General features: G+C 30.8%; 3 protein-coding genes across 4 annotated transcripts in view; 2 read left to right on the top strand and 1 right to left on the bottom strand.

Moving 5' to 3' along the window:
- Positions 1–50: 50 nt before the first annotated feature.
- LOC143195178 (uncharacterized) lies at positions 51–6,426 on the top strand. The gene is made up of 9 exons (XM_076402133.1): positions 51–205; positions 292–390; positions 443–622; positions 678–915; positions 968–4,977; positions 5,580–5,661; positions 5,717–5,869; positions 5,923–6,072; positions 6,124–6,426. The coding sequence occupies exons 1-9, from the start codon at positions 164–166 to the stop codon at positions 6,330–6,332; spliced, it is 5,163 nt and encodes a 1,720-aa protein (XP_076258248.1). The 5' UTR covers positions 51–163; the 3' UTR covers positions 6,333–6,426.
- A 1,085-nt stretch (positions 6,427–7,511) lies between these two features.
- Positions 7,512–8,938, bottom strand: Rtca (RNA 3'-terminal phosphate cyclase). Its single transcript, XM_076404283.1, has 5 exons — positions 8,843–8,938; positions 8,674–8,791; positions 8,051–8,618; positions 7,743–8,001; positions 7,512–7,691 (listed from the first exon to the last, which is right to left on the bottom strand). The coding sequence occupies exons 1-5, from the start codon at positions 8,882–8,884 to the stop codon at positions 7,632–7,634; spliced, it is 1,047 nt and encodes a 348-aa protein (XP_076260398.1). The 5' UTR covers positions 8,885–8,938; the 3' UTR covers positions 7,512–7,631.
- A 12,673-nt stretch (positions 8,939–21,611) lies between these two features.
- The window catches only part of LOC143196535 (nucleolar protein 4), a 121,639-nt gene continuing 118,858 nt past the window's right edge, over positions 21,612–24,392 (top strand). Inside the window, exon 1 of one of the 2 annotated variants that reach the window (XM_076404279.1) lies at positions 21,612–22,225. In XM_076404279.1, coding sequence (XP_076260394.1) covers positions 21,764–22,225 — 462 coding nt within the window. In that variant the 5' untranslated portion in view covers positions 21,612–21,763. The remainder of the gene's footprint in view (positions 22,226–24,392) is intronic. The other variant, XM_076404278.1, reaches the window with a different exon arrangement.

Here is a 24,392-nt window from a genome sequence, read left to right as displayed (position 1 = left end):
CCACAATTATAACGCCTACTGTCACTTTGAACTACTACGCAACACATTGAACTACTAGACGCTGTCGTTGTGACTTTTGAATATTGGGTTATATTTGAAAATAATGTTTGTTGATAACGAAAAGTGTTTACAAAACACTAAAATTACTTTATAATTCAACATAATGGAAAGTAATGTAAAAAGATTTATTGCAGGCCAATCTAGGGTAATTAAAAGCTTCTTCAGAATTTATTACACTTTAATATAGCTACGTATCAGTTTATTAAGAAATGCCCTTGAATTGATTTTCAGGTAGCCAAATTAAATATTAATAACAAAATATATAATATATACGATGGAGTGAATACAATTGGAAGAAATCGTGAAGCTATTGTGAATGTTAAACATTTGGTAGGCTTGTTGAGAAGAAAATTAAATGATATACATTTATGGATTTTTTTAGAATATCAGCCAAAATCATGCAATTATTATAACCTTAAATGGAGATCATTTTATAAGTGATTTAAATTCTAGTAATGGTACATATTGTGATAATAGAAAAATACACCCATTTAAGTTGGAACAATTGGAACACAATACTAAAATAAAATTAGGAGATGTTTTAGGAACATATATTATTCAGGCAATTCTTTATTCATGTATACATATATCCATATCTTACAAATCATAATCTTTAGGATTTGGATGAGGTTAATAGTCAAAATTGTAGTCAGTTAACACAGGAGCTAACACAGTCTATTTATGGTTCAACTACACAATTATTAATACATTCTAACAGCAGTAATAATTTGGAAGATATTCATGAAGCTCCTACTCAAGCTATAGTATTTACTGAATTTAAAGTACCCAAAAGTGTTAAACCTGTTAAAGATGATATTCATGATGCAGAAACAGAAGTTATTGATATACAGAAAGGTAAATGTTCCACTCTTAAGTAATATTTTTAAAAAATGTGTTTATTTTACAGTTAATAGAGATGTTTCTGTATTAGAAAATGATAATACCAATATTGATGATGCTTTACATAAAATAAATGACACATGTCTTAAAGAAACCAATATTATTTCTAATACTGATAATAATTCAAAACTATCAACAACCATAGACGTACTGAAAAATATTCATGATGATGATGATTGTTTAGCTTCTCTTGAGAATCATAATGATATTAATAAAATATTGAATGATAATGATGAAGAAGCAACTGATTGTGAAGATAACATCCCAACCAATGTCTGTGTTAATGCTGATTATATCAGAACCCAATTGGTTGATAATAACAGTAATGATTCAACTGAATTTTTTAAAGTAATTGAGGATAATAATACAGAAAACAGCATTGTAGAGTCTAATAATATATCTACAAAATGTGATATACAATTGGATCAAATTAATGAAGAAACAAAAATATCCCCTTCTAATAATAACTGTGAGAATTCTACTAAATGTCTTTCAAATACTTCCCCTACTACCAGAGATGAAGAAACTGACTGTGAAGAAAGTGATATTACAACTTTGCAGTTAGCAGCTCCGTCCAGATTCCAAAATAATGCAGCTGATGTGGATGATCCAAATAGTAATGACTCTTCAGATTTTTTCAAAGTAATAAATTTAGATGTAGAATCCAGATGTCCTCTAAAAAGCCAAATACCTTTTACTAAAGATTCTTCTGATACTCAAAGCTCATCTGATATAATTACATTTAAGAAAAAGGTTTGTCAACTGTCCAGTGATTCAGAGACAGAAGATGATATTAAAGTTATAAGAAAAAGAAAATCAGCTATGATTATTTGCACTCAGGACTTAGAAAGTGATGTATCTCGTCAAAGTAGTAAACCAATATGTAAGGATGAAGCCAATGAGGAAGATAGTTATGTCATTACAGAAACTGATTCTGAAACAGAAACAGATGTAAATAACATGAAGACATTGGAGAAGAGTATCCCTGCCACTCAGAATATGTCAACAGCTGGTCTGAATGATACTGATTGCATTCCTGCCACACAAGATAATAGTGCTAAACATAAAAACTTCAGTCAAATCACTAGTGGATCTTCAGAAAGCTTCAAATTTGGTTTAACCCAAATACTATCTGAAGAATCTCAACTTTCAAGTAAACAGAAACATTCTGATGACAAAAATGAAACTACTTCTGATATTATTACTACTGTTAGTGCAATGGCTGATTATGATCCAACTCAGAAAATATGTTCCTCACCTAAAGAGTTAAATATATCAGCAAATGATATGAAAGTTTGTAATAGTGCTAAAGATATTCCTGATGACACTGTTTCTGATATTGATTTATATGGACCAACACAGAAGATATGCTCATCACCAAAGCAATTAAATATATCAACATGTGATAAGAAATCTTTGAATAAAACTTCAGATATTCCTGACGATTCTATCACTGACACTGAATTATATGGGCCAACTCAGAAGATATACTCGTCTAAGCAGTTAAATCTATCAGTAGTAGATAGCAGACCTACTAACAGAACTTTAGGTATTTCAGATAATCCTATTACTGATACTGATTTTTATGGCCCAACACAAAAAATATGTTTCTCACCTAAGCAAAATATATTAGCATTAGATAAGAAATCTCACAAAATGTTAGGTGATCCTGATGATTTTATCACTGACACTGTATTATATGACCCAACTGACAAGATATGCTCCTCACCTAAGAAATTAAATCTGTCAGCAATTGATAAGAAACCTTCTAATAAAACTTTAGGTATTTCTGATGAGGTCACTGATTTTTATGGATCAACCCAGAAAATATATACTTCATCCAAACCATTGAATATATCGGCAATTGATAGAAAACCTTCTAATAGAACTTTAGGTGTTATTGATAATATTATGAATGATTCAGAGATGTATGGACCAACTCAAAAAATATGCACATCTCCCAAACAACTAAATATATCATTAATTGAAAGAAAGCCATCTAATAGAACTTTAGGCATCGATGATGATTCTATTACAGATATTGATGATCTATATGGACCAACCCAAAAGATATGTCCTTTAGCTCCTTTAAACACAACGGTTGATAGAAAACCATCTGATAAAATTTTAGGTTTAGTCAGTGATCCCGTAACTGAATCAGAATTTTATTGTCCAACTCAAAAAATGTGCTCCTCTCCTAAACCATTAAGTGTATCTATAACTGACAGAAAACCATCTAGAAAATCTTTAGGAATTATTGATAACACTGGTGATAATGATATAAATGATCCAACCCAAAAAATTGATATTAACATTAAACTGCGTGAATCAACTAAAAAACTATCTAATTTCAAACAAAACAAGATATTGGGCAATTCTGAGTTATATTTAGGGAATACTCAAGAAATTATAAATGATAAGCCATTAAAACCAAATAAAGTTAATGTATTAAGCAGACAAGACGACTTTTCTGCTAAAACAAAACCTATTTCACATACACATGATGAAATTGTTGGTCAACCAGCAGAGAAAGTATGTAATTCAAGGGCGGAAGATGACGTATTTGATGCACCAACTCAGGTAATTCCTGTCGTTACTGAGGTTCCAAAAGTACAGAAATTTTCTTTCAAAAAAATGGAGTATAATTTGGATAAATCAGTGTCCACTCTTCTGAAGGATGATTCCATTGTAGAACCTGTAAAAGAAAGCATTGATATAAATTTTGATAACATAGATGTAGAATTGTCGAGTAGTAGACCAAGTAATCCAGTATCAAATGTTTTGAATGAAACTAAAGAAACTGAAGATGTAGAATACGCCAATATATCGCCAAATATGCGATCGAATGAAATTGTACAAGAAAAACAAAAAGTGGACTTAAATCAAGAGCCTAGTGAGGGTCAGGTATCAGGGGAAAGAACAAATAAAAAACAGAAAACAAACTTATCTGAAAAAGATGATGTTTCATCGAAAAAATCATCGAGGCTTGGACGACAAAAAGCGAATTCGACTGAAAAACTAGATCAAAAGAAAGATCACGGCAAATTGAAATTGAATGAACACGACGACGATTTCGTTGATCAAGAAACAAGTTCTACAGTAAGAAAATCTGGAAGAAGAAATCCTAGAAAAACCTATGGCAAAGAATTGAACTTGGAAGAAAATGATAATAATGTTATCAGTAATGTGGAAACTAAACAAAGAAGGCTTACTAAACAGAAGATTGTTCCTAATGAAGCACTATGTGATGGAAAAGAAGTATTGCCGGAAGGAAGTGGTCAAAAGCTAATCAAAAATAAGGAAAGTGGGGATATTAATAAAACATCAGAATTAGATGATGAGCCTCATGTAACTAAAATTAGCACTGGTAGGACCAAAAAAAGAAGGATATCAACAGATAGCAATCAAAACTCCGATATGAACATTAACACTAGGCCTAAGAGAGAAAGTAAAAAGACAAAAATATCATTGGTGGCAGAAGACATACCGAAAAAAAAATTTAGAAATTCGAAAAGAAAGCTCTTATCTTCTGAAGAATTAAATGATGTAGCAATTAGAGAAAATGGTCAGGAGGCAAAAATTAATGTTACAAATGTCGAAGTGAACCAGTCAATAGCATTGTTAGAGTCAAAAATAACAAAAACTAAAAGAGTTGCAAAAAAATTGGTCGTTATTGATGACCTACACTTAAAAGTGCCGAAAAATAGAAGAAGTATGGCTGTTGTCGAACAGAATGAAACACTTGAACAACCTAATAGTAGCAGAATAGCAAATTATCAAAAAGTTAGAAATAAGCAAAACGTCTCTAAGGAAATTAAAAAGAAAAGTTCGACACAGAGTGGTCTGAATCCAAAAAAAGAATCGTTAGTTAAAATTCCAAAGCCATCAAAGAGAAAGAATGTACTTGAGAGTACTGCTTCTGAAAGTAGCGACAGCGGTTGTATTTCGACAGCCCCATCCACACCAAAAAGGCAAAAATTAACAAATGATGAAAGTGTTTTACTCAGTTCTACAGAGGTGAGTATTAAAATAGTAGCGTTTACGTTTATTTTATATTTTCCACCATGACTTTTCATTTTTCACAAAATATACATAAACTAAATTTAACCATTTCTCTATCGTCCTTTAGTTTCAGAAGGTCTACTTTATCACAAATCATCTTCATTTAATAATCAATAAATACGTCAGTTAAAAAGATGTTTGTTTCTTATTATTCCATATCATTGATCCCATTCTAATGCTTTGGCCGTTTTATTACAATATATATTCTACATCTTTTAAATAATTCAGATTAAATATGTTAGCTACTTTTTTCAAAATGTTTGGTTTATTGTTACTCTCATAATTTAATTTTGGATATGGGGTTAAATTGTAACTTACTGAGTATATTTTAAAATTATTACAAATGTTTTTGTCCAATTGTGTTTTTACATTGCCATTTGTAGATCTTATTCTTAGGCCTTTCGTGGATTACTAAGATTAGTGCTTGGTGGTTTTGTAGTCCATGTCCATACATATTTTAGCACCTTGTATATATTGTGATTTCAAATACTTATTTATTATTAGTATTAGTGGTTTTTTATTGAATGTCTTACTGATTGATTGAATTATTATTACAGAGGGCAGCTAGAAGACAAAAACCTAAAGTAGTCTTTACTATGATGGATAGTCCACAAATGGAATCACTAATAAGACAGTTAGGTAATTAAGTCATATGCATTTGAACTTGTTTCTTTTATTATCTTTTATTTTTTAGGTGGCAGTGTAATAGATTCAGTAAATAGCTGTACAGTTTTGGTGACAGAACATATAAAAAGGTCTCAAAAGCTGTTATGTGCTGTTGGATTAGGAAAACCAATATGTTCTCCACAATGGATTGTAGAATCGAAAAAATCTCATGAATTTTTAGGTGAATTCGACATGTTATTTTTAGTACCAAATATTAACGTTTCCATGCTTCAGATCCCTGGGATTACATTTTACAAGACCCCGAGGCCGAAGCTAAGTGGAACTTTAGTCTAAAGGAATCATTGATGAAAAGCAGAGAGAAAAAACTACTTAAAAACCATTACTTTTTAATTCAAGTCACTACAGCGGTTGATGTTTTAAAAGGTAATAGATTAAAAATATTTAAATAAGAATAATTTAATCATACTATTTCAGGTGCTATAGAGGCATGTGGGGGAAAGTGTATCACAAAAATACCTAATGCACCGCTTAGCAATACTTTTGTTATATCATCAATGGAAAATCAAAGTAAACATAAAAGAATTCTGAAACAACACCCCGACGTTAAAGTACTAGCCGCTGAAGCAATTTTTGATGGAGTCTTGCGACAAGAGCTCAGATTCCCGAACCACTTTTTAAACTAACCGATTTTAATTGTTTCTGTTAAAAATGTATGTATTGTAGTTTTCTACAAAAAACTTATATACCAGTATATTGAATATATTTTTATGAAATCTACGTTCATTTATTCTTTACTAGTCGATATAGGCCACCATGTTATTCCGTCGGCATCTCATTAATCTTTTGTTTATTATTCAGTTCCTCAAGCCAAAATATCTAGTAAGTTGCCAGACATCAAAACTTTATGTTTGAAATTAGTATTAATTAGAAAACCATTTTCTGTTTGGATGAAACATCATCTTTAGATGAGTCGTATTTTTTAATAAATGGGTATATTAATAAGCATAATTGCCCTGTTTGGAATGACGCCAATCCATATGAGGTTTATCAAGTGAACCGAGCAATGCATTCATAAAGAGTTACTGTTGGAGTATGGATTATGGGCCAGCGGTATCATTGATCATCACGTTTTTATCTCCTCAAAGGCGAATGTTACGAAATTATTATAACCGGTTCCTTTTAGCTCAAATCAACAGTAGGACGGTAGCACATGCCACACAGCGAAGCATTCAGGATGAATGATTTGAGGGTATGCTTATCTCTCTCCAGATAACGTATCGATTTTAATTAACTTATCTAAAATTCGGATAATAAAACTACACTATATTTCATAATTGCGTTTCAAATAAAAAAATAACTTCGACTCAAAATATTCTTCTAGACGTTCCTAAATAATCATATTCCAGTTAGACAATAATAGTAATGATTCATCTAAATTCTTATAGGTAAATAGAACAATAGAAATATTGAAATGTAATTAACATTTGTGAAGGGAATAGTATTTTAAATTTATGCATTTGAAATAATTGATCATCCAATATACTTTTGGTGGTTTAAGTAACAATGAATATTTAAATCATGGACTGAAGAAGTGACTCACTTGTTATTTTATTTTATATTGGTTATATTCATAATTAAAAAAATTATACATCAGTATATTACATGTACTCTTCTCAATAACCAGACACTGAAAAATAGAAGATGGATGCAGATTTGGAAAATCATATAACAAAAATCAATTTATTGCTCAAATTAACTTATAATTCTTTAAAATTAGTCTTAAAATAACTAAAATTGAAACAAAATCAATTTGAAATTATAAAATAATGAAATAAAAAAGGATAAATCAACACTTAAACTGATTAGTTTTTCTTCATTATAAAATATATTAATTATTATACCATACATTATATTGATATTAGAACTGAAAATTAAATTAAAAGTTCAATCAGTATTTGGTCACAAATAAATAGCTAATACTTTTAGCTACCAGTACAATGCACTATATTTCCTCCTTGGATAGGCACTACATTAAATTGGACCTAAAAAAATATTTGAATAATTCATATAACTCTTTAGTCATCCAAACATACTTTTGCTAAAATTTCAACCACAAATATAGCAGTTTTTGTGTGCTGTGTCAGTCCGCCAATTTTAACTTTGGAAGGACCTTTAGCAATAGCCATAAAAATTACAATTTGGTCTTGACAATAATCATCCACACAAGCTTCCTGCTCTATTGACTTCAATAAATCCAATGCTGCTTTTTTTCCAGTTACCTCTAATTTTTCCTTCTTTTTTCCTAGACCTGAAGCACCTATCACACAACCTGTGTCTGTTTCAGCTACTAAACTAAAGTACCTATGAAGAACACAATGAAAAATAATAAATTGGTACTTACATAATGCCAGATGCACTATGTGGAGCTATAATTTCATCTTCTTTATAACATTCAATATTTATATTTTTAAAATTGCTGAGAGTCTCTTTGACACCATCAGCTATTCTTGTAGAAACACATGGTGGGAGCGTACCAGATGAAAAACTCCAACCATTAATGGATACAATATTGCCAAATTTAGTTAAGTCTATTCCAGTAAGGTGTTGGATTGGCCGTATTTTAATTATCACTTCTCCTCCACCTCTAGGGTAATACCCGCGACGTACTAATTCAAAATCAAACGTCGCACCAAATTTTTCAAGTACTGGACGAAACACTTCTGTGAGATAATCAACTTGAGGTGCCATGTCCACGTTAGTGCCACCAGTAATTCTTAACTTAACAGGACAATCAGCAAATATTGCACACGGAATAGCTACTTGTAAGATTAAACTTATACTGCCTGCTGTGTTAATAAAACATTCATAAAAACCTCCTTTGATTTTAGTAGGTTTAAAGGTTAAATCGCAAGATCCAGGATGAAGCCCTGTTACATGGGCGTTACACATCTTACGAAGTAACTCAACTCCTGTGGGTACATGTAATTATGTCTCTCAATATACATTATTTTTAAAATTAGGTACCTTTAAGGTGCTGTTCCATAAGACCAGGTTTAGGTCTACCGGCTCTTATATTGTAAATACGAACTGGAACCTGTCGTAAACAGCTAAGGCTTAAGGCAACTCTTAAAATTTGTCCGCCCTAAAAATGTTAACTTCTATAATTTAAAATGAAAATTTGAAAGTAACTTACCCCTCCTAAAAGGGAACCATCTATTTCAAATACCGATGTCATGTTGCAAGTAAAATCATTAGAGTACTTGGTTCTATTATTTTGCTTGCAGGTTAATTCATAATATTTTATGACGAGCCGAGCTCCCTCTATGATTTTATGTCTAAATTAGCTTTGTTGATATAATGGCGAAGGAAATTTTAATAGCAAATATTTAACTTTTCAAAATATAAGATTATCTTTGATCTATATTATTAGCATATTTTAATAAAATAGTTTTCTGTTTGAGTTATTTTTTTAACAAAATTAACCCATTTTTTTATTACAGTAAAATAACAAAATTTATTGTTGTTAGTATTATATAAATGATTTGGTTTATGTTCAGAAAATACATGTTTTTCCATTAATTATGCTTTTTAAAATAGTTTTATTTTGCATTTAATTATATCATAAAAATACTGTAATATTGATATCATGATTATTTACTTGTTCTATTAAATTAAAATAGGTGATTTATTGTTTTATTGAATAATCTAAATGAAATTTATATCGATGTAAATGAACAATGAAATCTGATGCTGACCGTTAAACTGTCGGTGGTGAATTGTTTAATCACGTCTCCCTTGACCAAGACAACATCTCGCGGATCTGGACCAGGTCCGGCCCTTCCCAGGACGACCGCGTAGTCGTTGATGACCACGAGGTCACGATAGGGTTTGACACGACCGGTTCACGCACAGATTCGCTTCTTCTCATCGAGATGCGCATTATTTTAGGGTTAGATCAGCGGCCAGTCCGTCTAGATTCGAACCTGCCAAGAAGCTGCGTCTAGGAGGGATGAAGCTGGACGAGGACCAGTGGCTAGTTCACCTTCATCGGTCAAAGGTCATAGTAGGGTGAGATACGAAGAAACAACGTTTTTTATTTTAGATGTCGTGAGATAATGTCTGATTCGGTATTCTTATATAAAGTACGTTGAGCAATTCAATCAACTTTGAAAAGAAAGTATAATAGCTTTTTATATTATATTATGGTTATAAATTATGTTTGAGCTGTTTTTTTTCTCAAATTTAAAGCTTTATTTTAATGTATAGTGATTATTATTTTTTAAAGAATTGTACATCGTTTAAAAAAATGTTATCATTTTTAACCAGCATTTCACATCACAAAAAGAGTCTCTTAATTTTATTAAATAGTAGATTCATTTTTAGGTATCTTTATAAAGAAATGGAGGAGCTTTTTCTATTACATATAACATTTGTTTTAATAACACAGCGCCACAATCAAGATGTTAGAAGCATAAAAATATATTTTTTTTTCAAATATGTATTTCAGATCATCATGAAAATGATTAATAAGCTCTTAAATATACCTTTAATATGTTCTTAAAGAATTAAGTTTTAAGAATTAAAAATTAGTTTAAAAGTAGTATACATCAGATTTTCTCAAATATCTTCATGTTTCTGCAAATGTTTATATTCAATATCAGGAAGATACACAATCAAATCTATATATATATTTGAAATAGGAATAAACATGAAGGTTTAGGCTAGCATTATTTTTATAAAAAAAAAAACAGGGGATCAAAACTTGTATAGTTAAGTTGTGGGAGTGCCTGATGGAGAGAACAATTTATAATTTTTGCTATTCCTGTCATTTGTTCCTGTGTATACGTATATAGGTGTATACAAATGCTAATTGAATCCTCAACATTGCTCTTTTGATATTCATTACTTTTGTTGTTTGATTGAAAGAAACCTCGTGCCAAGGCCCATCAAATTTTTTATAAGTTTATTTTGATTGAACACCAACATTCACATTTTTTTTTGGACTAAATGTTTATATATGTTCATCGTATATACCTTGTAATGCTCCATGAATTTTATTTTATTTTATTTTTTTTATATATTTTAAAGTTTCCTTTTACCAACTATGGGTTTATCTAGACTGGACTTACAGTTTAACGTGGGCTTCGAATCACGGACCTCAGCATTAAGCCTACACCAACTTTAGAAATCCTCTTCACAAATTTTAAACAACCACAAACATAAATTTACGACCATGCCGCAGCAGCATTTGAACCCGCGGTTATCGCAACAGTAGGAGGACCGTCCTATCGCCTTTACCACTGCGCCCCTAAGGCGGCTACGAATTTTATTATTTTCATTGTTTGTGTTATATAAGAAAAATTAAATATTTCTCAGATGATTGTTTCCTTGCCTTGTTATAATATATTTTACCTGATTTTATATGTCTAGACATTATATGTTCAAAATTAATTTACAATTTGATATTATATTGTGGACCAGTTTATAGCGTATTGTGGAATTTAATTTTAAGAGAAGTTTTATTAAAAATAAACTAATGTTTCTAATTAAAATATCAATATAATTTCAAACAATTCCCAATTTAATCGACTTCGAAACGGAGGAGGTTCGGCTGTATATATTTTTTAATGTTTGTTCGCCGATTTCTTCCGTGATTATAGACCGATTTTCAAAATTCTTTTTTTATTCGAAAGTGTGCACTTCCGAGTTGGTCCCATTGCAACCAAGTCATTATCTGATGGGGGAAAGGGGGAAATCGAGGGATACCCTCAAATTACAAATGCATGTACAAAGTTATCACATATTTTTTTAATCTAAAATTATGTTATTTGTGTGATATCAGATATTTATTAGTATTGAACTGATGTGACGGAAAATCGGAAATAGTTCAATGTAAAAGTCAATGTAAAAGTGAGTCAGTTTGCTTTTTAAGCACTAACCATATGATATGAGAAGTACTAGAACTATTGCAGGCAGCTAGGTAGGTATTCAGCTAAATTGTGTGTATATAGTAGAATATAAATTACCTGTAGTAGATAGGTTACATATGGTTTTTGTTTATTTTTATTTAGTTATCACAACGACTATTATGTACATTTTTTTTATTTTAAAACGTTTCTTTTGTGTTAAAAATCTAAGTTTGATTATTTATTAGTTTTTAGTGAGTTCCTTATTTGTTTTTTGAAGTCGGTTCAATTGTTTTGTTAAAAGGGAAGTGCAAGATAGAATAGTCTCAACAAATTCTGTTCTACTTTATTAATATGTTTTTAAACTACTTTTAATATTAGTGGGAAGTTTGGCGTGAATTACCCCAAAACTGGTAAACTTATAACTTCAGATTATTATTATAACTATTTGTGATAGAAAAGTCTAGCTTAAAGAAGAAAACAGGTCAACTAAGGCACGAATTATTGCATAGGCAACCCTAGTCGTCAGATTTAGCTCTCGTAGATCTCAGGATCTTTCTCCATCTCAATAATTCTCCATGCATGAATGATTGAATATTTATGGAAATGAAAAATAGAAGCTGTCGTGAAGGTGTATTTAAGCAATATTTCGGATTCTAACGTCTGAAAGATGGTATCTGTAAAACATTATATCAGTGCAATAAATGTGTTGAATTGCAGAGTTATGATGATAAAAATGTATTATTTTATAGGACAGAACTTATTTTAAACTTCTCGAAAAGATTTGAGACTCTTGATTTCATTTCATGTTCGCTTGTACCTGATCTGGTCACTTTGGGACACCTAGTCGTGTGGTTGGCACAAGATTCGCTTTTCTTTATAAAATTGGTAGATATTAAATTCTTACAAGGCACTCTATTGAACTCATTCTACTGTGTAGAAAATCCAAGGAAGTTCTCTAAAGAAAATATGGATCAGATAGATCAATAAAATGATGTATCGATCTTGCCATAGAGTATTTATGGGTTATCAAAACTATTCTGGCATTATAAACGAGATCCGTAACTAATTTGAATTGACAGAAGTGTAAGGCTTAGACAGCCAATTCATACTATCATTAGCCTAATAAACAATATTTTCATATTTGGAAATTAAAATGCTTTATGTCATATCCGAAGTTTTTTAAAATTTATTTATTACATTGTTACTAGTCGCTGGAGACTAACTAATAATTTGTCTTTACGATAACTTAAATCTAGGTATACATGTATATCTAGAGGACCCATTGACACTATCTAATAGTTTCTAGTGTAATAATGTTTATATATCAAGCCTGCTGTTTTTCTATTAAATGCACCTTACTACACTACATAAGTATTATGAGTCTGTGTTTTGTTCTGGTTTTATCCAAGAGTTGTATTGCTTCGATATTGACCTGAGAATCTAGTCTCTTCTCATATCATCTTGCAATTCTCTTGATTTCTTGAGTGACAATCAGTATCTGAAGGTTTTGGTGCGGGTAAGTCCTGTAGATCAGACAGTATGTCTAGGGACTTTGTTCTGGAAAACTTGTATTGTATTTACATTACTTTTATAATTAAATTCCGTATGTCCATATAAGTTTCAATACTAGCCTGTCAAATAACAATTTATTATATACTGATAATTATGATTTTTTCCCAATTAACCAATACATTTTCCTATATATAAACTCCAGCTCTTTCCTTTTCAATTTTACATGTTCCTTCCAACCAAGTTTTGCGTCAAGAATCATTCCGAGATACTTAACGTTGTTGTTATATGGATTATTTACTGTAATTGGTGATTATGCGATCCGAGTATCCGTGAACTGCATATGCATTACTTTCGTTAATTTTTATTTCCTCGGCTAAGGTCCAATTATTTATATTGTCACTTATCTGTTATAATTTTCATATACTATCTTTGCTATGACCTCCGACAGTAAAAATCAATAAATGTAACCATCGTGATATTTTCCATTTGTGGTATATCAAATGTGTAGAGGTAAAGAATTGATAAAGAATTGGCCATAATACTCTTATATTATTGACTCCTTGTAGTACCTACTTTAGCTTCTTCTGTTTAGTAGGGTAGGCTTTCTCTTATTTGACTTAAAAAATTATGGCTATAATGTTAGATTTGAATAGTTCAGTGTATAGTTTCGATAACTTTTGCTGTAGTTCGCGAGGCCGCCATGCCATACTTTATCGAGGGTTTGTGCTGCATCTAACAAATATAGCTGAACATACATTTTTTTAGCTTATAGGCTTTCTCAATTATATCTGTTATTCTATTCTATATGTCTGGTTAATTGTTGAATGTTTGTTGATAAACCCAAACTAGTATCTCATTATTGAGTTCTTGGTCTTTATAATCAGTTTTTATTTTCAATCGGTATTTCTCAAATACGTACTGCTCGTATACTGACAGAAAACTACTCAAAGCTTTAGTGTGTGGATCAATAGTGGAAAGCTGAACTACCATTGCAACATATCTTGGATGTTTATTATTCCATGTTAATATAGGACATCAAGAAAAGCGCAAACATGTTCCGACACTTTTTACAATTTCATCATTTAAATAAACAATATTTGTTTCCCATTCAGAAGCAGATAAAGAAGTTCGGGGCGCTAATATAACAAAATTTTTTTCGTTACATTTAATTAGAGCTGCCTGATCAACATGTGGGTTATTATAAATGTACTTTATTGCTGCTTTAACGCTCTGTCTATCTCAAAATGACTTTAAATGATTTCCTAACAGCTTCTGTTTACACTAGAGGATGATTTTGTGTATATTTTGAAGACGTTTTTATCCACAGATTTACTGAGAAACTACATGCAATTAAATTATTTTCAAAATAAAACAAATTAATTGGATACTGTATTTTATATGAATTTAAATTATTTTTCAAAAAAAACAATGGTATATTAACAGAAAATTAATTTTTTTTTAAATTATTACTCTTAGTGGTTCCTCAATGCAGACTGGCTAATAGCATTTTTTATAATTATATTATATACATGACATGTACTTCATTAAGTGATCTCCTCTGTAAAAATTATCTTAATTAGTTAGTTTTATTCTAAATGTTTCCGAATTGTGAATTTTTAAATACTTAACAGGTTAATTGAAAAGTCCCCGGCCTACTATAGTAAAACATATTTTTTTGGTAAAAGTCAATAAGTTATGATGCATATATGGGAATCCCTAACAAATCAATCATAACTTATAAATAATTATTACAATTTTGTGGTTGCGAAATTATACCCTATTAATTTCATAAGTTCACCTCAAAAATTGCTAAACAAACATAAACCATCACATCAGTTAAATTGTTTAATTGATTCTATTTATGTTAATTACATTCGTCAAAGCCATTTATATATTTCGGAAACTTTTTCAGTTCTGGAAATGCTAAATTACGAGATAACTTTTCTGTTTAATTTAACAAAAGGCCGAAAGTCATCGACCTTTGTTGTCAGTGTAAGCATACTTCTTGGATAAACAAATATAAGAATGGATAATCTTGAAATAGTAATTATGACACGGTTGGAAAAGGGCTTAGTTGAACGATTAGAAAAAAATATTTTATCGATTGTAAAGATCAGGCGAATTTGCAATTGCTGAAAAGTCGTTGTAAAATTTATGAAAACCCAGTTCTTCTATTCAAATGAAAGTCAAATCTTTTTTTTAAATATTTCATCTAGGTCTTGTGAGGGTATAAAACAAATTATAAGAAGAAAAACACGATTCAATATCTTGAAATAATAATATATACATTTTATTATTCTATGGAATTCTAGATTGTTTGAAGTTTTATCGTTACTATACCTTTGCTTGATGAAAATTGTTTTTCAAACACCACAGAACATCAGTTAGATAAAATATACATATTTAATTTAAAGAATTTCACCATAGTTTTTTTCTCATTCTTGACGAATGTAATAATAATTTGAAGTTATTGTTGTACAACTAACAACATTTCTTTTGCATCCTAAATACTGGGGTTAACAACTTCATGAATTGATTTCCAGACATTAATTCGCTTCAGAGATAAAATACTAGGTTCACATAACTTTTTATCTGCTTATTTTGTTTTGAATCAGGTGATAATATTACAGGTTTTTCCCACAAAGATATAAGAAGAACTTAAATTGCATTCAAAAGTATTTTTGCGACATCCATTGTGCCTACAACATAGGTAAAATATTGCTTAATGATGCCTAGAGCTTTTGATAAATCTCTAAATTTTTAATAAATTTTTATAAAAATTAAACGACGAACCTAACTCGAATAGCCCTATCGAGTCACCTTTTTTGCCTTAAATGTTTTTATAGTATTCAAATGTTCCTAGAAAAATGGAGAAAAATGGCTACTTTGATTAATATTGTTATTAATTTTTTACAACGAAGCATTTATTCTACGGAAAATATTACGTTATGTACAATATGCAATTAGTAATTTGAAAATATTTTGAACTTAGAAATATATTTTATTGGCGACAAAAATATTATTTATTAACATTAATGTAATATGTATATATATATATATATATATATATATATATATATATATATATATATATTTATAAAGGAAAACTTTTACCAAAATGGTTGTTACTTCAGTTGTTTCAATATTAAAATAGACCTGTCATAAATTATGAAGTTTCAATTATTATTAGGTCTTAGAAGACACCAGCAAGTCCGTTTGGTTTTGGGCCAAATATTACAAGTTATATTGATTGAGTCAAATTGAATTAAGGTTTTCGAAGTTAAATCAAAATTAGGATCTAGCCTATAGTAACAATGTAACGAACTGATCTATAAATGATAATATTATCACGAAGTTTACACATTTCCGGCTGGATGACCTTATCTTGAATTGAGTATATTTAGAATGAAAAAATAACTTTAATTTTTTTACACATGTTAGATGTTAACGCAATATTATTATGTATAATCGAGAGCTAATTACTTAATTCCCTTTTTATATTTATTTTAGAACCTTGAAAAATCTTACTAACAAATACACCAACTGCGACGAATTTAGCTTAATAATGGATGGACAAACCAATTAAAACGTAATACTCAAAACTATAGACGAACTTGAGTAAAAAGCTTCAAAAGAAGTTATACCAACAACAAAAGGGATATCAGAATATAAGCAAATTACTTCCTCGAGGAGCTAGAAGATTACAGCATAGAACTAGAACTAGAAATGTTGTAGACAACTTAATGTTTTTTAGAATCAGTAATTAAACGAATTAAGAGTTTAAAGAATGCTCCAAAAAATATGTTAAATAAATTAAGCCCAGAAGCAGACAAAGACTATTCGCTATGGAAAGGAACTCGGATATTTCAAAGACAAATTACTTAAAATTATTTAATTTAAATTACTAATTATTATATTATTTGGGACTAATACATAAAATGGAGTTTATAATAATTGTATCTTTTCGAACAAAAATTTAGAATTTCGCATGAATGACATTCTAGTATGTGAGATTACTCACTAGAAGCTTACAAACACTTTACACAAAACTTAAGTACTTGGAACATTTGCCGATGACACGGGTATTATGCCAAAGGGCATATCTCTCTAGGGCAATCCTAAAAAGAAAAGGAGACCGGAAGAACATCTTAGTAGTTTGAAGTTCATCTCAAATTACTAATTCAGTAGTTCATTTGTCAAATTGTGTGTTTCTTTTTCTTAAACTGAACTGTGAGGACCTCGAAATCAAATGTGTTTACGAAGTTATCCAAGATATCTCTCTCATGTTCAACAGCAACCTGATAGCTAAATAGTTCTGGATAAAGCGCACCAACTTGTTGCCCATAACTGAAATCTATAGATCCATAAAAGTCTAGAATTTAGATATACAGCAGCAACTTACTACGTTTGGGTATTTTAGATTTTTTTCCAAATAGCAAATATATATTTTTTAATATATTCTTTCCAACGGGGTCTTGCATCAAGATTTATTCCTTTTAGGGACTTTGGTTGTGGGTGAATTAAATATGCACTGATTTATCCTAGTTAACTTTTATTCTATGTATCTGAGTCCACTTATTTATATTATTACTTGCGTGTTGTTGTTTTGTGGTTGCTTCTTCGTTGTTGTCTCCAATAGTAAGTATCGTCGTCTCATCAGCAAATGTGACCACAGAAACAGTTTCTATTTGTGGCATGTTACATGTCTAGAGTGGGTAAAGACCAGAAGCCAAAACACTGCCTTTTGGTACTCTTGCTTTTGATTATTTTTTTGTTTAATTAAGAGGCTTATTCTTGTTCCTTGCTGAGAGTTTAATAGTTCAATGTATTGGTTCGGTAACATTTTATGGAGTCTCTTATGACATATTTTACTTCCAAGCACTTCATTGCACTACTTCCAAGAATATAAATGAATATAAATAACGTGTTATAGAAAAAGCTTTTTAGTTTATAATTTTTTCGTTTAATAACATTTTTTAAAAGTGTTACCTCCCTTTTTGAGGAAAACTGGATTATCGGGATGAGTGAAATTTAGTATGGTGAAAGCTTATACGTAGTGAAATTGTTTCAGTTTTAAAAGTTTTGCGTAATATACTCTATAAATAAATAAATGCCAATTTTTTTTATAACATCTTTATTAGATACGCTTAGTACAATCTTAATTTACAATTAATTTATTACTACTTTTCCTATGTATTTGGATTAGTTAACAAGTAAGACGAATGTGAGAAAATACATCAGTATGTATTCCTCAATTACAAAATTATAATTATTTATTAATTATTAACTTATAGCTATAGTTTACACTAAATGTATACACTTTATATAAGCTCGTATGGTTTTGTTCGTTTCAATCTCCTGACATCCTGCGCGCTGTCCAGCAGTTGTATTGCTTCCACGATAGTATGATTTAGTAATCTTCTTTTGTGTTTCAAGGCGAAATCTTGGACAACTTCGCAAATCCATTTGATTTCTAAGTCATCGTGCAGTTCTTCATTAGTTACATAGCGATAGGCATTGGTAATCAATCAAAGAACCTTGTTTTGACAGCGTTGTATGACGAGTTGATTTGAATTTTTAGTGCAACCCCATATTTGCATCCCATAGGTCCAAATTGATTTTAGATTTTAGATCAAGTTGAAAGTATCTTCCGACTAACCGGTATAGTTGTTTTATTTTGGTTCTAATGTGTTTTGCTTTTTGTCTAACGTGATGCATAAATTCCAATAAAATCAAATAACAACTTTCTATATTTAAAATGAAACATTAGTGAGTTAAAATATTATTTAACGCTGTTATTTAATTCCAAGCCACATTGATTAAAATTTTGTATTAGTTTTGCTTATTCCGGTTCTTTTGGAACTATTCAAAAGTGCTGATAAGTTGGGATACAAATCTATTACGAATAGTGTGATAATATAAAGTTACATTTCACATTTTTTGGTAGAGATAACATATTAGGTGCATCCGCTTTACCGGATACAACTTATATACATGTATACTCAGCTGTGAAATAAAAACATGATTTCCCAAAATTTCCAGTAATAAAATACGAGAATAACAAGAGTCGTTTAGCCTGTATTCATAAGATATTAAGATTTTAGCAAGCAGCTTTTTCAAGTTCATAATATAAATATTAATCAATTCGTTTTGAAAACACAAAAAAGCTGAAAACATTTATATTTGTTTAAGAAGTGATTGTAGTCGATATGGTCTAGAGACATACTAATCAGAGATTAGAGGTATTTTTAAATGTTAAGATATAAAGTAGTAATGAAAACTAAAACTAAATATTAAATGAGGTACCTGAAATTGTCTGAAATAAATAAATTTGCTTACAGGAAAGGATTTGATTTTATATGATTATAGGTAAATTGCTTTTATCAAATGGTATGGCTAGGGTATAATTGTTTTGAATTAAAATATTGGATGAAAAATATTATGGAGTAAAATATGAAGATTTATAATTACTCAAGTGAGTTGCTCAAATTATACAGAAAAATTAAGGAACTTACCACATAATTTACATTGATTTATATCAATTATGAATAATTATGAAATGATCTATTTTTCGGAGTAGGTTTTTTATAATTTTTATACATTTTCAAAATTATATAAATAATTTTTTTTTTAATTTTATAAGATAAAGGTGGCTGAAGGTCATCGATTACTCTGCGAAGCTGGTGGCAACCCTGCTCTATTAATTTCGTCATGCGATCAACAATGATTTTGATACTGAAGGCGATGGGCGTTCTGGACTGTTAAACAAAGTTGAAGAAGAGGATTTAAAGGCATTAGTCGTTGAAACAATCAATAGAGATCCCTATTGACTACAAATGATATATTCGAGTCGAGCACTGCGCGAAAAATAGACGGAATACGGGCAAAGACGCAACCTTATTATTCCTGAGCATGACAACTTTTCACCAAATGTTGTAAAACCGGTGAAAACAAACTTGGAAACACCCCACCTGCCATATTGACCAAGCCTTGCTCTTTCTAATTACTACTTGTTCGTGATCTATTTGAGCAGCGCCATACTTCTTATGAAGATACCAAAAATAGGTCGACTCGTCGACAACATCAAGACATTGTACTGTTTTTTCACAATATAGTGTCAAATAAAAGAAAACCATTTACAAATTTATACGCTTGGGATCTGAAATATGTCAAATTCATATTATTATTTTACTTGGTTTATTAACTGCCTTCGAAAAAGGGGAAGGTTCTATGTTCGCCTGTATATATATTTTTTTAATGTATGTTCGCCGATTTCTCCGTCAATTATGAAAAATTACGAAAGAGTGAACTTTCGAGGTGGTCCCATTGGAACTAAATCATGATCTGTTAGGAAGAAGGGGGGAAATCGAGGGAAACGCTCAAATTTCAAAGGAACGCACTAAGTTTTCACATATTTTTAATCTAAAATAATTAGATATTTGTTTATAAAGATATTTTTAAGTTGATGTGACGAAACATCGGAAGTTATTTAGTGTAAACACCATTTAGTTAGTTTTTTAAACACCAATCTTATGATATAAGATGTCGTTGAAAAAAAAAAACAAATGGTTTGAATGATGTATCGATTAGAACGTTACCCTCACACGCGGATTACTCGCGGCTTCGATTCTCAACGGGAGCTGCAACTTGTTTTGTTCTAGTTTGATTGGAAAAATTGTCAGGTTACCTAGACTAGGTAGCAGACCCCGGGTCCTGAAGCGTTCCTCATTTTTAATCGTCGTTTCTTACTGCCATTTTTCTTCATAAGGGCTGCACTTTAAATTGGGCTATTCAATGTAATACAATAACTGCGTAATTTATTGTGTCAATATCTAACACTAAAAAGGGAAAAATGAAATATTTGTAACAAAAAAATTGAACTGACTTCAAAAAATAAATAAACTCACTAAAAATTTAAAAATAATCAAACTTAAAATTTTTACACAAAAAACCTTTTAAAATAAAATATGTACATAATAATCGTTGTAATAATTAAATAAAAATAAAATAAAAACTGATTTAACCTATCTACTACACGTATTTTATATTCTACTATATACATATGATTTTGCTTAAAACCTACCTAAACCTATATATCTATTTGCAATATTATTTTAACTACTACCAACTGATCACTTGAGCCCAAACAATACAAAAATAATAATAACATTTTGTGACATATAGACAAATTTAAAATTCTTTATTTATTTTTTTGTTAAAAATATTTTTTTCATAACAGTATTTGATGTAAATAACTATAAAATTGATAATAATTAAATTTAAAATCTCATTAGCTTTCAAATATTATTAAAATAACATCGAAAATCGCAATATATTGATAATCCCGTCGAGTTTCGGATGAGTATTCATCAAGCGGCGTCCTATACAGAAAGGAAAAGTATCGTGAACGAGTAACAGTCGGCCGACACGACCCCAGGCCCGCAAAACACCGGAGTCCGAAACGCGACGTCCGGCCTAGGGGCGCCACCGCCTTCCCGCTATTCCAACACGGGACTCGGCCCGTAGTGGGGGGGCCGCACCGGCGACGACGAGGGTCCCGCACGAAAGCCACGATACCTCAGTCTAGCGCGACGATTCTCTCGAGAAGGGTCACTAAACGAAGCGGGCCCGCAAGCACAACGCAACAGGTGGACGACACGACGACGACGACGATATCTTCGTCACCGGTCACGATGCTCGCTCATAATCAACACCACCACAATCAGACCCAGGGCGATAAGAAACGGGGAGCGAAGAGGAAACCGCCCCCGGAGAGGAACAACAACGGCGCCAAGCGGAGCCGCGGTACCGCCGCCGTCAAAGACGAAATGCTGGAGGTGTACCAGCCGTGGGTGGTGCGCACGTACGGCGACCTGGCCAAGACCAAGACGGTGACGTTGAGGAAGTACGCGCGGATCCTGCGGACCCTGAGGGGCGAGGAGACGGCCAGCGCGGACACCAGCAAGTTTCGTTTCTGGGTGAAGGCCAAGGGGTTCCGGGTTGGCCAGCCCGAGGGGTACGAGGCGAAGCCGGCCGACGCCATCGCGGGACGGTTCAGCGTTTGTGACACGGACGAGGGAATCGAACCCGTGGCTTCCGGACTGAAGGGTTCTACGCAGGATCCACCCCTATACGTTCCAACCAGCGGCGCTAAGGTATGTCGAATACGTTGTTTTTTCAGTAATACATGCGCCGATTTCGTTACATTTTATTACTTTTTAAAATATCTTTGTTATTATAGTTCCGGTAGTACTACAAATATTAACGATTTTTATATATTCATCATAATATTATATTAATTTATACTAGATACCATTTAAGACTAAACTACATAAAAACTGCATAAACTAAAAAAAGACTATAAACATTGGGATATTGTTTCGAATTAGGAACTAGTTTGGAATTTTTTTCTAGACCGATATAAAATGTATTCGAATTAAATATGAATAGGAATAAATGATTGGATTCGACTATAGAACCGCTACAATTTTGTGGCGCATCCTTGGCTTTATACTTAATGAAATAATTTTGGCGAGTTGATGATTATGAAGTTGTTATTTGTAATTAAACTTATTAATCGCATTTTGTTTTAAAACCAGTTAATTTTTATAGTATATTATTATAAATTAATTATGATTTTCATTAATATTACAAATGTTATGTAGTAATTCTGCCCAAAATTTAACAATAATTGTATTTATTTATTATTACACTGTTAATATGTTTCCAAAAGCATTATCTGTATGTTATTATATTGATATATTCTGTATTTGCTTTCTCCAGTGTAATATTTTATCATATTTATACTAATAAGAACTACCGGGTTACCAACGCAGTGGTAAAATCATGGATAATGGGTTCGAATACCGCTTATTGCATGGGTGTTTTTATTTATTCGAATTATATATGATTAAATATACTTTTTATAGTAGTTTAAATTTTCGGCATGAAATAACCGTAGCATTTAAAACGAATGCACACTACGAGTATTTTTAGTAAGTATTGTGCGAAGATTCTAATGTTTGTTGGGAATAAGTGATTGCATTCGACTTCATAGGACCGATATAATTTTGTTGGGCATCCTTGGATTAATACTTAACGAAATAACTTTGGCGATCGAGTGAAGTTGCTGTATGTCATTGAACTTATTAATTGCGTTTTGTTTAACACCAATATATTTTATGATATTGTTTACTAATTTTATTAATATGATAGTTAATTTTTAGATTATAACACATTAGAAACGTTATGTAGTAATTCTGTATTTGCCCAAAATTCTACAATAATCAGTATATATTTATTATTACACAATATTTTTCCAAAAGTATTTATCTGCATTTTTTTTCTTTATATGCTTTCTCAACAGCATTATTTTAATATATTTATACTAATAAGAACTATTGGGTTACCAACGCAGTGGTAAAGACGTCGGTTATGTATTCGAATCACGTTTACAGCATGGGTGTTTTAATGTATGTTTGTGATTGTGACAAATAGAATAGACTGGATATTTTCTGGGATGGTATCTAAGTTGGCTACTAGCCAGATAGGTTTAATACCAAGAGTCGTGGTTCAGAGCTCACCTTGCTTTCTAGGTACAATCTAGATAAAATCCTAATTGGTTAAAAGAAGACTAAACATACAATATTAGCAAGAAACAAATAAATTATTTTTATTTAATAATACATTTAAGTTACTTTACTTTATTTTTCATATATGATACATATCGTGTTTAAATGTATATTTTAAGCTTCATTTTATTTATTCATCTGTCTATTTATCCATATATGTCAAATACATATGATTTAAAAATATTAAACTATTAATCTAGGAATATTTTGAGATAATATGAAACACCTTTAGTGAAAAATATAATATTACCAAAAGGACGTTTACTGTTTGCTGTTTAGCTTAAGTAAGGCATTTATTCAAAATAGAAATATAAAATGCAATTTTTCAAAAAAAAAGAACGCACTGACTTTGTCGTTGTACTTAGTTGGTTAAAATGTTGAAAATACATAACATTTTAGGTCTATTATAATGTAATTTTGTTTGTAGAAGGTACATAGTAAATACTTGTTACTTAGAACAATTTTTAGGTTTAGGGACAATACCTGGTGAATCTGGTGAACTATCTGATCTGACGGGTATTATTAGCAATATGGTCGTGTGTTGACATTCTGGAATACCATTGTGACCCATTTCTTTCATGTCGATGTTCATGTTGATTTCTGTATGATTGTTTTGTTGGGTTTGAGTTTTCAATCTTATTTTAGTTTACTATGGTTATGTTATCAATTGTTTTAAATTTTACCTCATTTC

This window comes from Rhynchophorus ferrugineus, unplaced genomic scaffold (genome assembly GCF_030347505.1).
Source record: "Rhynchophorus ferrugineus isolate W39M unplaced genomic scaffold, kcgeb_rfMv2 rfM4, whole genome shotgun sequence".
Taxonomy (NCBI): Eukaryota; Metazoa; Arthropoda; class Insecta; order Coleoptera; family Curculionidae; genus Rhynchophorus; species Rhynchophorus ferrugineus.
Note: the sequence above shows the minus strand (reverse complement) of the source record. Positions and strands in the feature narration are given on the sequence as shown.